At 40.4% G+C, this 16,907-nt stretch overlaps 1 protein-coding gene across 1 annotated transcript; it reads left to right on the top strand.

Annotated features, from left to right (window-relative positions):
- The first annotated feature begins 850 nt into the window (after positions 1-850).
- On the top strand, positions 851-15,836 carry PLAC9 (placenta associated 9). The gene is made up of 4 exons (XM_062613526.1): positions 851-1,170; positions 12,668-12,768; positions 13,329-13,449; positions 15,672-15,836. Exons 1-4 carry the CDS (start codon positions 1,113-1,115, stop codon positions 15,680-15,682), a joined length of 291 nt encoding a protein of 96 aa, XP_062469510.1. The 5' UTR covers positions 851-1,112; the 3' UTR covers positions 15,683-15,836.
- The last annotated feature ends 1,071 nt before the right edge of the window (positions 15,837-16,907 follow it).

The following is a 16,907-nucleotide window of genomic DNA, read 5'->3' as shown; positions in this document are numbered from 1 at the left end:
AAGTTTAAAATCTAACTTGATTTGGAAGTCACTGAGGATTACTATACCTTGAACTCCGTGATAACACCTCTATAGGCTCACTCTCAGATATCTTCTACAAATAACTTGATTTTCTGACTGCTAAGGAGGTGGTAAAGACTAAGGAAATCTATTTTAGTTTGAAGGTTAACATTTTCAACAGTGAGAACACTGTTTATCCTGGACAATGGCCTTTAGGACACTTAATGGCTTTTCAGCTTTTACTTGCAATAGTCTGGAAAAAGGTAACTCAACTGAATATGAGGAACAATACTAGGAAGGAGATATGTTAAGTCTTTGAACACCAGTCTAGTTGGGTCAAGGACTGACACCCAGTCAGCACCTATGAACACTCAAGACAATTAACATCTAATTAAGATCCTGCTAAAAATCACAGCATTGTCAGAATACCATTAGCAGAACTATTTTTGCACGTGATGTTACCAAGTCAAACCTATTTCAAAAACCTTCCAAACTGAGAAGACTCAGATGGCTCCTCAGCTCCTATGATACCATGCAAACACAAAGCACCACAGATAGTTGCCACTTGCCACAGCACTGCTACACTTTGTACTGCCCAAAAGAGATGTTTCTGTAGTCTTCGAAATGAACAAATAATAGAAAAAGCCCTGTAAGCTCACAAGATCTAAAGATAACTGTGTTCTTCAGCATTCCTGCTTTCCTCACCCTAGATGAAATCCTGGACAGAAACATACAGCACCCCTTCCTCCTCCTTTCTCTCTTCCTTTTCTTGCCCAACTTCTGTATTTACAGGACCCAAAGCTCTTCAGCATGTTTCAGTTGTAGCCTGCATAAATAAACAGAAGGGTAGAAAACGTAGCTTTGGGGAGCCTGGATAACTGCCAGCTTGCCTGGGTAACTGGACTTTGCATGGAGCTGGAAAGGGTGTGTTTTTAAAAGGAGGGAAGCAGAAGAGAACAGCTCAAGAATCTTGGCTCAGCCTGGGCATATTTCCTCCTAACTCTGGCTAAACCTCAGCACGAACGGCTGGACGGAGGAGTCAATACGAAGCCGGGAGGGAGGCTGCAGAGCTCTCCACCAGGACTACAGCAGAGCTTGGAGAGGCTGAAACCATGCTTTTCCTTTGGGTGCTGGCATTCATTTTAGTCCTGCAGGAGCAAGATCTTTTAGGTAAGTGATTCCAAGCTTGCAAAGCAGAAACTGTAGCTTAGCTGTAGCATGGTCAAAGCTTTTGCATAGGGTGGGAGGGGGAGGTAAAGAATTGCTTAGTGTATAGGTTTTATGTGAAGGTGACACAGGTATGTGTTGCAATTCTGTAGGAATATTGTTTTTAACAGGAAAAACTCAATTTTTGTGCTATTAAGAGTGTGTCCTGGAGGCATATTGCTTTGGTTGAGATTTTTCACTTTTCATGGGAGATACTATCACTGTATTTTCAGAAATTTAGGAGCACATTCAGGTGCTGCTGCCAGTACCCGGCATTTCCATAATTACTGTCTGGCAGCCTTATTAACATACACTCTTGGAAATGAGATCAAAGTTCAAGGTGAACAGAGAAATATTTTCCTTGATTCAAACCCTTCTTTTAAGGTTTGTTGGTAACAGCACCATGTCTTCTATCTTCTGCTTTGGATTACTTATCCCTGAGACTGAGGCGCATAACGCCTTCTTCAAATGCCTTGGGAGTACAAACACAGAACACCTGATAAACTTGCATCTGAATTTTACTTTCATTAACAACAGATTAGTAATGGAATAATTTGTAATCATGCTGTGATGGAATAATTTGTAATCGTGCTGTAGCTGAGAGTGTGGCTGAAAGCTATTCACTTTGGCTAGTTCAAGGGTTTATAGTCCCCACGTAACCACAAACCTGCCTTCCCAGCCTGTTTGCATTACGTGTTTTCTGCTAGCTGAGGCCCAGCTTTATTTTCCCTCGGCTCTTGCCTCTTGACAACACACAGTGTTTGTATTTTGCAGCAGGGTAGTAAGTTTCCATTACAATCAAAACACTTCCTGAAAAACTGCCCCCAAGTCCTAGTCACTCTTCCTTGCCTTGACTCCCTCCCATCCGACTGGCTTTGTAATGTTTATCAGTGATGGACTGAAATATCAATACCCTAGCAAGGACACTCTCACTTGTTTTCACCCCACAGGTACTTGCTATCCTTTTGTGAGTTTTGTCGGCATCACAAAAAGAAAAAAATCAAAAATTGTGAAATTAAAGAAGAAGAATAAAAAATGCTAGAAGAGCAATTTTTGCTTATTCCCAAAAGCATGGTTTTAAGCTGAAATCATTAGCAAAATCAGATAAATCCAGCTAAAAGGAATAGTAGCTGAATAGTAACTGCAGTGGAGACTAGTAACCAGTAACATGCCAGGTGGTAGCTCTTCAGTCAGGGAATCATTTTTAGTGTCTCAGTGGTGTACAGAAAAGAGGGGAAATTGTGTCTGTCACAGCCAGGGCTGTACCCTGTCTAGCTGACAGGCTTAAAAAAAAAGTCATCCCCACTTTCCCTTTGCTACTTATGAGTGGGGGAACCTAACTTTTAATCTCCTTACACGTCCTCCCTCCAGCCCCCATGGGTTCCTCTTAAAATGGTTCACAGTTAGCCAAAGCAGAATCTGTGTTTTAATTCAGCCATTAATATGAACAGTCTCATAGTCATAGAGCTCAGACTCCAAACAGCTCAGGAGGAGAGGCTGGTGTGAGAGCCCTTCTGGATGCAACCACATGCTTCTGCTTAATGGCTGTTCTTCGCTGTCACTGCTGGGTCAGTTTGTGGGGTGCTGCTCTAATGTAGCATACAACACAGCCTGTAGCACTGGAGCATTCAATGCCTGCCCCATTTAAATATATTTCCATTCTTACAAAAACATCTGGGCAACTTGTTCTGTCCCCAGCAGCAAAGTCTTTGCTGTATGATTATGCATGGCAGAGAGGTGACCTGGAGTCCAGATAAACAAGTACCTGTCAAGCAGGCCAACAGGCTGGCCCCACTGACGTGCTCCATTTAGCTGAGCAAACCAAAGACTGAGCATGCTACTAGGGAAACGGCAACAGAGGAACTGCAGTGGGGACATCGCTACTCGATACTCCACACTATGGCGTGATTTGTTTTTAAACAGATGTTTCCTTCAGTTTTAACTACAAGTTAAAGCAAACCAAGTGTGAGAATGTCTTTTTATATTCAGCTAACATATTATGATTTCTCAGACTATTTTTGGATGCTCTGATGTCAACATGCAATATCAAAGCTGAGATCTATAAGCTAGACCACTGCCTAGAAATTTGAGAGAAATAATCCCTTCAGAACATCTTATTTTTGCCCAAAATTGAGGACTTGCATTCTTACAGAACAGCATTTTGCCTCCAGAAGATTAAACTACTGCATATAGAACTAAATCCACAATAAAAGCTTATGAGAGTTGTCCTATCTTAAACCAGACGTGAACTCATATTTCTCTACTATTAAATTAGTAGCGCTTTAACCTATACCCCATGTTACAGGTATTTTCTGTCCTTGTAGAAACCTGCCAGTATTACTGTCGCTAATGCAAGGATTACAGTCCTTGCAAACGCTTGTATCTGAGCTCCACCAAGGAAGATGCTCTCAGATGTAGGTGTGTTTTTCAGAACATGAGGCATCTGAAGGTAGTGGTTCTGTGTGGAAATGAGTCTTTTAATGGATTTAATGTAAAACTCTATGTTTTGTTATTTTTAGTTAAAATGAATTTATTAAGTTCTGTAGATGTGATGGGTTGACCCTGGCTAGACATCAGGTGCCACCCAAAGCCACCCTCCTCAACAGGACAGGGAAGATAAAATACAATGAAAGCCTCATGGGTCGAGATAAGGACAGGGAGAGTTCATTCACCAATTAGCATCCTCAGTAAACCAGACTCAACTGGAGGAAATTAGTTTAATTTATGACCAATCAAATCACAGTAGGATAATGAGAAACAAACCCAAATCTTAGAAACACCTTCCTCCACTCCGCCCTTCTTCCTGGGCTTAATTTTACTCCTGATTTTTTCCACCTCCTCCCTCTGCCCCCATCAGCACACGGGGATGGGGAACGGGAGTTGGGGTCAGTTCATCACACGTTGTCTCTGCTGCTGCTTCCTCCCCAGGGGGGGACTCCTCACGCTCTTCCCCTGCTCCAGGGTGGGGTCCGTCTCATGGAGGACAGTCCTCCATGGACTTCTCCAACATGAGTCATTCCCACAGGCTGCAGTTCTTCACAAACTGCTCCAGCATGGGTCCCTGTAGCACCATCACCCCCCTCCAAAACCCTGCTACACAAACCAAATACCTCCATGTGCAAAGCAAAGGTTAATATCAAACTCAAAAGTCTGGAAATATAGGACTCCTTCTGTTCATCTGCAGGATGCAGCTATATTTATAAACACAGATGACTGGCTTTGGTTGAAGCAGTTGTGAGTCTTGGTCATGAATGCCTGGATCTAATATGCATGTATGTATATCTCTGTGTGTGTATATCTACATCTATCTCACTATTTCACTTCCTGAGTTGTTGCTGAATACATGAACTAGCTGCCAGAGGAAAATAAGTCTTCAGACAAGTTCTTAGACTTAATTATTAGAAAAAAAACTACGAGGATATTCTTTCATTGAACTATCATATTTCTTTCTACTACCATAACTGACTCATATGCAAACTACATAACCACAGAGCTGACTAATAGGTCACAGCCTCACCACACCAGCTCCCCAGGACTGCATCTCCTATTACTAAACACAGACCAAAACCCATATCCTCATAAAATTGAGAAACTCTTTATCCCCTGATACCCGTGGTCATCCTCAAATTGATGGTGGCATCAAATACTCATGTATCTCACATCCTCCATTCTCAAACTAGACTTGCGGTCACCCATTTTACGTAACTTACATTCTTTACACATGCTACGACATGGCTCCTTTCTAAAATGGTTCATCTCTTTCACACACAAGCATGTCCTATACGGCTACTGGCTAAAATCCTCGTGACACTTTGCCTTAGTTTCCAAAACAAATATATATTCACACAGAAATAAATACAGTATAAACGGAGACTTTTTCTGCATCCCAAAGCATCAGGGTAACCCTCTGTAAGTCACAGCACAAATTAGCATAACCTACCCGCAAATTGCATAGCTCACATCTCAGTTTAGTTCCCCGTAGTCATTCTCCATTGCAGCAGCAAACAGGAGAGGATATTCCCTGACTGCTGGAAACATAATCCAAGCCAACAGCTCTCTTACAAGAACATTTTACTGTCATCCTCCTTCCTTTGAATGAAAAATACACAAAACTTCAGTGCTTCTTACAATCACAAATATGGTAACACATCAGAAGAAGAAAGTGTTTTTTCAAGTTGTAATTTTGCTTTTGGCAGATAGTGATGGTAGGGGCCTCAGATTTTTCTGGGGCTGAAAAAGAGAGTGCCCACTGGCAGCATGAGCTACCTCTGGCCTTGTACACTCCCTCGCAGTCTCCAGTGCTGGGTTAGTGAGAGCTGAAGCTCCTTTGTGAAACCAGAATGAGACAGATCATGACGGCAAAAACTTTGTCCAAACAAAGTAGTTTTACACAGAAATACATGGCAATTATCTCCTAATCAGGATGAACTTTTATCAAGTCCCATTTCTGATTTTGCATATTTCAGAGGCACAGGTGAGGCAGGGTACAAACAGAACATATCACTACGTTACACTCGCGTGTAGGTTGATAGGACAGACAAGGTAGAGAAGCGAGAACTGGTAGGTTGATATCATCATCCACCTTCTTGAATGCAATACATCCCACAATGCATGAGATTTCCTCTTTGGTCCTTCTCCTTCAGGGAAAAAAAGAACTACAATAAGTTCAATCTTAACTGATCTAGGATCTGAAATGGCATTCATAGTAGCGTATTCTACATCTTGATAGAGTATGAACTGAGTTTGCAAGTTTAGAACTTTACTTTCTGATATGGTTATTCAGCTTCTAAAATGAATATTAAAAGCAATTGATTTCAAGGAAGAAACTTATTTCAGGATGCTTTCATTATCATCAAAGGCTCATGAATCTCAGATACTAGAGGAATCCCTTGGATTTTGTTCCATGTTTGAAATCTTTCCAAAACTTGGCATTCAGGTAGCAGTTGAAGTACACTGTGAATGTACACATAACAGATTGATCTCTAAACAGTCATTAAAAACATTAAACATACCTTCTTGAAATCATTAAAAAAAACCCCAACAAACTACAAACAAAAACAAAACAATCCCCCATCCCCCAAATTCCAGAAGAGCTTTTCTGCTGACGATTCTTTGTCTAATATACAATGTTTACTTTCCATCTCCCACTTTGGATATTCCACATTTGCCCTGTATGGAATTTGTAATATTGTCCTGTCATAAAAGCTACAGCCTAATAAAGGTGTGATCTCTGCTTATATGTTTACACATGTAAATATATAAGCAAATTCTTGCTGTTGCCTCCAGTGTAAAGCATAGTAAGCTGTGACAGTATATAAACAGCAAATAAATCTTACATATGTATTACAATTACTGCAGTCTTTACTGCAATCACTGAAGGCAAGTATTCCCTTATCTTTAAGCAACTAGAAACTCAAAACTCTAGAAAGAGGTTCAGAAGCGCATAAATCACAGGTAAGCATTGGGCAGTAGTTTATGGGTTACAGCCTGGAAGATGCTCTATGTGCAGTTAAAGATATGCTCTTGAGTATGTAAGAATTTGAAGATAATTGACACATTAAAAAGCATTTCCAATACAACATGTTCTATCCAAATCAATTATCTTTTGTGTCCTAACAATAAAATTTGATACAAGTTAAATTATATATATAATACAGCTTAAAACTGATTTGGGCACACTGGTGATGATGAAGCCAGTAGTGGTACAGAGAGTTAATCCAATATTCCATATCTAAGTATGCCAACATAATTAAGGGCTGACATAGCCAGAAACTAAATTTGATGCCTTTGAGTACAGTCCCCAGAATTAAATGTGACTAACAGTCTTGGCTTAACTTGGTCTTAGATCTGACAATAACTGATAGCATTAGTATCAGCTCAGGTTCAAAGCAGTTGAGCCTCTCCTGTATTCAGCTGCAAGTTAACTTCACCAACTACTTTTATAAACTATGTAACTCCTTGAACTAACACTTCAAAGTTATGTATAACTGTTAAAGTGGAGTCCAATACTTACATTTAGACAGGAATAATTTAAGCAAAGATCAGCAAATCCCCTCAGAGGTCTGTTGTATTCTTCCCAAACTGGTTAATGGGTTCACCATTTGAACTTGATACTCAAGTTCATAACTTTTTTCCTACTGGAACATAAATCCATTACTACTCCATTTTCTCATTAAAAGTTATCTGACCACCTTATGCCATACACTCCAGGAATAAAAGGATACTGCTAAACATAAGGCAGTGCAAATAAGAACATAAAGCATAGCACATTTTCTTGAAGAGCTGTACATGTTCTCCTTTATTCTCTTTAGTCTGTCACATGATTTCAGCCTTCCTTATTTGCCATCTGGTTCTTGTTTCAATCTCACTGCCTTTCATTAGGCTTGTGGCCTGCTTAGTTTTACCCCTCCCCTCCCTACTGAGCAAACATGAACTTCCAGTTAAACTTTCAAAACCGCACGGTTCACAGAATGGTGCAAAAGGAGTTTTATGGACTTTAAGGACTCAGCTTGACCTTCTCCATAACACAGACCAAAGAACCCAACCCAGTAATTTCTTTCTCAAGCCTGTAACTTCAGTTTGACCAGCAATGCATCTTTAGGAAGGATACTTGCAAAGACCTTTCAGATGTGTGTGATTGTGTACTTCAGCTCTGTCAGTCTTAGTAACAGCAGCAAATGACAGTGAAGAAACAGTTACTCAGGTTTATTCTGATGCTTAAAATGAGCAACTACTTGGGTGATCAAAATGAACCATTTAACAGCATCTGGATAGACAGAATCCTGATGATCCTAGATGAGGACTTCTTCAGGGAGTGTGCAGAAGCAACATCTTGTGGCACTGGGGGAATCTATATACAGGAGGCAGAGGAGCTTCACCAAGAGTTACTCTAAAACTAAGGCCTTTGCTCTTAACCTGTTTGCTAAGATTGTTTCAGTTATTACTTCATTGCTCTTTCTATCCCCTGCTATAAGATCAAGTTCTGTACAGTCAGGCTGACCATGATACATACATCTTTACTCTTCATTATGCTACTTCTTTCAAACATCAAGCATACTCTTTTATTAAACTTACCCTTATTAGCAACCAACTCAGAGATTCTCCATTTTCCTGCTCCACCTACTGGTGTCTGACTGTATGACAGCATTGGTTAGTTAGAACTACCCACCCTCATGGGCACTATCAACATAGCATAAGAGACTTAATCAGAGGAAAAAAGGTGCAGGTTGTTTTCTTATCTTGAACAAGAGAGTTCTCATTCTTGATAGAAAATAACTACCGATATATCAAATAGAATGCACTTCAATAATTGAATGCCTTACTTGCAGGAAACATGAGGTGGGATTTTGCAAATGGGAAATTAACTGAAAGATAATGTTCTTTCTTGAAAGGTAACGTGTCTCTGCTATATTGAAATGTTACAATAAATACCTGCCTGAAGTAATCCTTTGTTTGAAATGAAATATTTAAGACATTGAAATATGCCTCCTACACACTTGCTTAAGCTATCAGAAATTGCAAGTACCCACACATTTTAAATATGTAATTTATACAGTATACAAAGAACAGGTTACTGTTAAAAGCTCTTAGCTTTAGAATTTGCTGTGAAAGTTTTCTGCATTTATGCATATGCTTTGACACACAGGCAAGTAAAAACTGTAATTTACATTTTTAAAATGCTTCCTCGGCAGCAAGAGAGCAAGTACACTGAAGTATCCTAAAAGATGTTTTGCTTACATGGCTTCTACTACAGCCTTCCACTGTTCACTTCCTTTACAAGGTGACTGCTATTATCATGTGAGGTAGAGATGCAAGTACACTGAAGTATCCTAAAAGATGTTTTGCTTACATGGCTTCTACTGCAGCCTTCCACTCTTCACTTCCTTTACAAGGTGACTGCTATTATCATGTGAGGTAGAGATGCTGCTGGAGAAGGTCAGTGCCAAAGGCAGACTGTGTCATTTTCTTTCACCAACTGCAATACAGAGAAGGGCAGCACTCATAAGCAACATGTGATTCTCTTTGAGCATATGGAAATTATTGCTTCAGCTGAATTGTTTGACCACAGTGACCCAGATACATGCCTTATTTACAAGGGACCAGATGTGTACTGTGAGCAGCCCATCATAGAGATAAAGGCTGTGGGTTAAGAGATAAAGCCAGACAACAAAATAACAATCAGGGATTTTAGCAGCCAAAGCGTCAAGCCAGGTCTCAGAAAACAGAAGGAAACTACACTGAACAAGCACTGGCTGCCAGACAGCAGCAGCAACCACCCACGTCTGGTACTCTGCTTTTCCGGCATGGTGGTGAAGGGGCAAGTGCAAGACCACCTCTGCTTTGGTGTGAAAATCACTAACTAAAGACACAGACACACAGGCTGTAACTGAGAGGTTTCTGCTTCGTCATCCCCGAGCCACCTCCACACTGTGAGGTCTGGGCATGAGACATTCTTTGGTTTCTGCTAACTCTTACCACTTGTTAACAACAGCTATCAGGTACTTCCTGAGACACTTACGCTCAGACTGCTTCTCAAATTCTTTAGGCACTGTGAGAGTCCTGTGGTTCTGAGTAACATCTTATAGTCCTATCAAACTTGGGTGAGACACATCCTCCTCCTCTGGTAAGCCTATTATAGTTTATAACACAGCAGTGCACCGAGTGACAGAAAGCTGTCTGTCTCCATGTTAGAAGAGACAACCCCATCCCAAGGAACAAACCACCCCAAGGAACCAAGTACTACCAAGTCCTGCATTTCACAACACCACCTTCACACCTAGTTCTCTAGACGTGCATGTGCCCGCATGTTAGTGTTTTGCCAACCTCACAGTGAGATGCAACAACCTCACCTTGGCTGTACATACCTATCATGGCACACCCTGCTTTGAAAAAATGACAGTCATCCATCATCTCTAACCTCCCCATCTACATACACCTGCCTAAAGTAGCAGTCAGGCGAATGCAGAGGTTTGTGCTGAATGAAGTCCTCTTTCACACAGAAGGGCTAAGCTAAAGGACTGATTAAAGTGGCAGTTTGGGTTAAGACCTTACATAGTTTCTGCTTCAAAAAGTCACTCTGCAGATTTAAGGTCCTGTACAGGAGAGGTGAAAGGAGCCCCTGCGCAATGCCAACACACATGCCCACCATGCCATTTAGGCAGTTTGGAAAGGCCAGCATGGGTCAGAGTCTGATTAGGGCACGACAGACAGCTGTTTCTGCTTCTCCTGCAGCACCAGAGCTCTGGCCTTTCTTTATGGATCAGTATAATAGAAGATGCATGACCAGAGAAGCAGCCAACATTAACTTCAGCTAGCCAGCATTAACCCTCTTGCACTCCCATTTCTAGAGAACAGACAAACTACACATGTAACTTACGCTGGCCTAAAGCTCCTTTAACAACCACATACAACTGATGATGGCCTTCTCCCAAAGTGTCTACCCAACCTTGTGATGCAGGCATCTACAATGAGGTTAATATAGTCAAAAACAGCCTCCTGGGGGATTCTTCAATTTTCTGATTTGCCCTTAGTCCACATAATGATTTATGCTGCCTCTTTTCACAGTTCATTTGTAGTTAGATCTGGGAATATTCCTATCAGTCAACAACCAATCCACAGTTACATCATCACCATGCCTTCTGCTTGCCCTTGTTCTCTCTCCAACACTGTGGATGGCAGTTCAGCATACAGCTGAGTCAGGCCATCAAGCTTGATGCTGAGAGCTAGAGCTGGAAATACTGGAAAGATGGTTATTTATTAATCTCTGACAGTAAAATGGAACTTGTCTTCCCATTCTTAGGAAAGACAAAGTTTGTAGTCAAAAAGTGGCCACTGCTTTGTAACCTCCATTTCTAACACAGAATTTCAGTATCACCATGTTGTTCCAGCCATGATGGAAAAAAAAACATGTGAACAAGAAATAATTTTGCAAGTAGCATGGTTCACTTGAGCACTAAGTTACAAGGTAAGAACACTCCTGAAACACCGGAGGAGACAGGGAGGAGACAGGAGGGGGCCAACTGCAAAGCAGTTTAAGTACCTGCTGTATTTCACCAGTCTGCCTCGAACAGGTAGATGTAAGCCCCTAGGATCCTGTCCTAACAGCACCACCTCCTGGTGAAGGTACCAAAAAGCTCCAGGATCAAAATCCAACAAATGAATAACTAAACAGTCTCTCTTAAGCTCTGCCAAAACAATTTCTAAATAATGCCTAGTACATCGGATCGTATTTTAATCCTCTCCTCTTCCCCCCCCCCCCCCCCCCCCCCCCGGCTTCCAATTTCAAGGATACTGGATATTCAAGGATACCATTCCAACTCCGAGTACATCTCTCACCCCATCAAACTGCAATGGCTATAACCCTTACTGCTGTGTTCTCCATCATCTGATACCTGCACTCCAGAAATCTGGGAAGAGACCTGCGACAAAACACAGCAGCAGTTCCAAATCACTGCTCTCACACAACAGTACTGAAGACAGAATTAGTTGATTTTATGTTTCTTTAGTGTTCTTTGTAACACAAGCTCAGAAGTTCCTCTGTCTCTCTTACAACCAACCAACTTAATGAGTTACTGCTGCTTTCCCATTATCATAGGTTCCTCAGGCCTCAAACAAGAACAAGACCTAACTTTATATGGAGCAAGATATGCTATCACTTTAGTGGGTTTTAAAATACACCATTACAGTTCTGTGTACACATATTAAAAACTAAATGTTACTGACTGATACACAAAAGCTATGAAAGGAAATTGGCTACATTAAAGCACTGACACCAGTAGGTACTGACCTTTCATGGAGTAGAACCTGCAGAATGAAACATTCAAAGAACAAGAGTTTGTGAGTACTGAGAGGTAAATAGGTAATTGACAGAGATAAGTGACTTCATATGTAGCAGCATATATGGGTGACTCGGTCAGTAAATGGCACGAGCTGTACACATTTTTATTGTTTCCCTTCTCACTGCAAAATCGGACTGTTATGAACAAGTTTCTGACACTGCAGAATAAACAGCTATTATCCATTTGGAGTGTAAGTGGATGAACTTATTTACTCTTCAAAGCTTTATAGTACCAGCTGCTTCTGAAGAAAGTCTCAAAGAAGCTGAAGAGTAAGGCAGATCTTCCCAGCACTTAGAAGAGACTGAGTTACAGTCTATAAACTTACACTACACAGGTAGGAAAAACCAGATTGTGTGAAACAAACACATACACAAACAAAAAAAAATACCCCTGCAAGAGAAAACACCTTGTTCCAACCGATCCTGACAATGTGTACAGGCAAGGAAACACTCACAGCACAAGGGTATACGTGTAGTTATTGGGAGATTCAGTTACTACCTGGGACTCTTACATTTGGTTTCATAAACAACGTTGTTTAGCAATCAAAATACCACTTCAGAAGTCCAAAAGGTAAGGACTGCTATTAAGAACCTCCTGCTCATTAAATGTGGCTATTTTTCCAGCTGCTACAGACCCTGTCAGTGTGTTACCTGGAAGTCTGGGAGGAGGAAGCTGGTGTAACGAACACGATGCAATCCACGAACGCTTAGATATTATTGAAGAGGTACGAGCTATTGCACTAGCTCCTTGACCTTACCAGAGCTCCGCCCCATCCTTTTGACCAAAGAAGGAATGCTGCTTCTAGGCACTGTCCCTTCTTGATTTTATTCTATTCCAGGTCTGACTGTTTTTTCAGATGTCAGTTTACAACTCTCCAAAAAAGCCAGTTAATGCAAGGCTCCCCCCAGGAAGTGAAATTATGGGTGATTCTTTATACAGAGGGGCTGCAATTTAACTCTTGTGAAACAAAGTTTTAATACTTCATGCCACTAGAGGGCAGCATAAGACAAGAAATATTTATATCTATATAGTTACATATAAATATTATAAATATTATATATTCTATAATATATATTATAAATATATAAATATTTATAAATATAAATATAAATACATATATTTATATATAAGATCTTGTCATATGACAAGAAATATTTATATAACAATATAAATAAAATTAGCTGTTAACTTTAGATTTGCACTTTTGCTAAGAAATGTGGTTCATCTCCTTCCACTTGACCTTTTGACTATCTCCTTCCCCCATGTCTCCCTTGTTTTCATTAGAAAGTAATAAAAACAGTGGAGCATCTAGAATCAGAAGTCAAATCGCTCCTCAACATCATCAATGAGACAACATCAAACATCCCCATTGCTCCAGGAACCCCACTTATAGACATTTTGGATGGTAAGTATCTAGTGGGATTTAACTGAAGTTGAAAACAGTGTTGTATATGTTACAGCCAAATACATCGTCTTTTATTCTTCCAAGATGTGAAGTAATTCCCTCATTGAACTCAGCGCAGCTAAGGCCCCAGCTGAAATACTGGGTCTAGTTTTGAACACCAGGTTTCAACAACTGCTAAAGGTAGGGGGGAAAGGGGAAGGTGAAAAAAAAAAAATCCCACCAAACAAAACACCCAGCCAAGGAGCTGGATACATAAGCTACACAGAAAGGTTGTTAAATTGGGAATGTTTAGATTAAAAAGTACTAAAGTAACCCACCAGAACAAGTAAGGCTGCCACAAAGATGAATGGTGTGTTTTCTTCCTCAATGCAAAAGGGAGTAAAACAAGAAATAATGCAGCAAGAAAGACTCAAGCAAAACACACTGCAAAGCTTTCTTACAAAGAAAGTGAATCACTGATATGACTACAGTAAATCCGGTTCCTCTCTGAAAGGTTATGGGAGATCTGGTCACCTGGGACATGGAAAAGGCTGAGGTACTCAACAACTTTTTTGCCTCCATCTTTACCAGCAAGAGCTCCAGCCAGACTGCCCAAGTCACAGAAAGCAAAGGCAGAGACTGGGAGAAGAGCTGCCCACTGTAGGAGATGATCAGGTATGAGAACATCTAAGGAACCTGAAGGTGCACGAGTCCATGGGACCTGAAGAGATACACCCATTGGTCCTGAGAGAACTGGCAGATGAAGTGGCTAAGACACCATCCATCATATGTGAGAAGTCATGGCAGTCTGGAGAAGTTCCTGCTCTCTGGAAAAAGGGAAATATAACCCCCATTTTTAAACAGCGAAAAAAGGAAGACCCAGGGAACTACAGATGTCAATTTTACCTCAGTGCCTGGCAAGATCACAGAGCAGATCCTCCTGGATACTATGTTAATGCATATGGACAGTAAGGTGATTGGTGACAGCCAACATGGCTTCACTAAGAGCAAACCGTGCTGACAGATTTGGTGGCCTTCTACAACAGGATGACAGCATACCAACCCAGCAATTCTTCCCTGTGAGGGTGGTGAGGCACTGGAACAGTTTGCCTGGAGAAACTGTGGCTGCCCCACCACTGGAAGTCCTCAAGGCCAGTTTGGATGGGGCTTTGAGCTACCTGGTCTAGTGGAAGGTGTCCCTGCGCATGGTAGAGGGTTGTAACGAGATGATCTTTAAGGTCACTTCCAACCTAAACCATTCTGTGATTCTGTGACTGTGGTTTTCCCAGCAACGGAAATGTCAAACAAGCATCATACCTTAGAACAGCAGGACAGACTAAACAATCTCAAAATCTCTTTCCATTTTAAGATGATTCTTTAAAGTGATTCTCTAGTTTCATGTATGGCAAATGAAATAAGAGAAGGCAACAAAACACAAAAGAAGATATTGGAAGTATTACTGTTTTGATAGCTTAAAACCACATAAAACATGTTCCTGGATAAATATTTTTTGATTAAATTAAATTAAACCACAACAGAAATCATTTTGTTAAGGCCACCTATTCTACACAGCTTCTTATACTGCTCTGACCATTTCATTCTCTGCCCAATTATCAATAGCTCATTTTACACCATGAGAGACACTCCTGGTGGAAAAACAACCTCTTGTGGAAAAGTATAAGCAGCCACCCACAGCCATGTTTATGAAGTCAGTTTCATCAGTGCTGGGTTTTTCATTTGTTTAAGACAGCTGTACATGGGTACATACACATATGCATACGCACATTAGTGAACTTACATGATATAAGGCCGGCACAAAGTAGACAGCAGGAGAGTTTATGTTTTATTTTTACTTCTTTCAGTTGGCTGTATGGATCTGGTCACTATGACTGAAATGTCCTCACTAATTTTGTTATTCATTAAGATTTCTCGTCTTCTGTGAAGGGCAGTTAATAGGTAATAATTCAGTTACACCACTGCAATGGTAATTTACTTAAAAAAGTATTCCAGTAAAATGTTACAGTAAATTTAAAATGAAATTCCTAAAATTAACCAAGGCATATTTATAGCACATCTATGGCTTAAGAATTGCAAATAGGACCTTCCTTCTGTGATAATGGTAAATCAAAGTGACAATTCCTCACTTCAAAGTAGCCAATTCATGTTTTAAACAATGTTTACCCACAAAGATTGATCCTGATCTTGTAACAAAAAATAATTAACATCAACTCTTCTCCATACAGATACCAGCTGAGCACTGCAAAGACGAAACGGCTGAATGTCACAGTGTATTTGTCATGAAGAGTTGCACTTTGATAAACTTGAGCATGGATGAACAATCCCCAGCTGTAGTTTGCCTTCTGTGAGTCTGTGCTTTATAATAAACAAGTACTTGCTTTTAGACACTATTTCAAAGCTTTATATTTTAAATCTTTCAGCAGCCCACTTTATCAAAACTGCATTTCAAATACAGCATTCTCAGTAAGAAAATGAGATCAGGTGGGGTCTGGGACTAAAGCGCAGCTAACTTCCCAATGAAGATACTCTTTCAGCTGCAATTTCCTCTCAAGATATGCTTAGACTGTCTGACAAAAATGAGTGTATGGAGTTGTCTGGCTTTGGACATAAGTCACGTTGCTGCCACTGACCAAAACAGGAGTCCTATCTGCATGTCCTAGTCAGAATTGGGTCTAGTCAGAAGGTGTCATTTGGACACACAGCCACCTTACTATGTAATCTTTACACATTTTTGCTCTAGTGACAATGCCACTCAGAATTAATTCCAACATTTGTGCCCATGACACCCTCATGTACATTTTCACTGACATAGCTCCAAATCTCTTCCCCCTCCTTGTACTTTTTTTTCTTTACATGTTTCTATTTTGGGAACAAGAAGTTGAAGAGATGTCATCCATGCTAGCAGAAACTAAAAAAAATCAGAGTTACAAGAGTCAGAGAAATTACAACATGCAAAATGAAAATACTGAGCAATAAACTACCGATTACCTATATCACATACAGACAATTGCTCATCCACAGCACACAAGTCCCAGGCTCTTGTCAACACAACTACCTGAGTAATTCTGTGGATTCAAGCAGAAAACTTCTGTGTCCCACTCAGCCATCACTCACAGATAAATCAGCATCAACACTAAAAAGCATAGTCTGCAAAGAGAAGATAGCTTTAATTTCATAATATCTTCTTACATACATATATTTAAGGCACAATCCAAAACCTGAAAACATTAACCATAGAATCTCTACTACTGTGAACATTACTATTGCCTTGTGAGAGTTGCCCTTGTGAGAATGAAATGTGGAACACATCTTCCTTAAAAACAATCAAGGAAAGAAAAAAAGGAGTTGACAAAACTTCTTTAAAACAGTCTTAACTAGACACAAAACCTAAGGCTGTTCTCTCCACGTATCAGGGAGCTGGCAAGCATGAATCCAACTCTGCACACAATATATATATATAT

The sequence above is a fragment of the Pezoporus occidentalis genome, unplaced genomic scaffold (assembly GCF_034315485.1).
Source record: "Pezoporus occidentalis ecotype Australia unplaced genomic scaffold, CSIRO_AGI_Poc_V1 ctg101, whole genome shotgun sequence".
Taxonomy (NCBI): domain Eukaryota; kingdom Metazoa; phylum Chordata; class Aves; order Psittaciformes; family Psittacidae; genus Pezoporus; species Pezoporus occidentalis.
The sequence above is the reverse complement of the archived record's forward strand: the minus strand, read 5'-3'. Positions and strand labels throughout refer to the sequence as shown.

Coding starts and splice junctions, on each gene's coding strand:
- PLAC9 (XM_062613526.1), top strand. CDS start 1,113: ATGCTTTTCCTTTGGGTGCTGGCATTCATTTTAGTCCTGCAGGAGCAA. Junction 1,171..12,667: donor GCAGGAGCAAGATCTTTTAG/GTAAGTGATTCC, acceptor CTATTTTTCCAG/CTGCTACAGACCCTGTCAGT. Junction 12,769..13,328: donor GCTTAGATATTATTGAAGAG/GTACGAGCTATT, acceptor TGTTTTCATTAG/AAAGTAATAAAAACAGTGGA.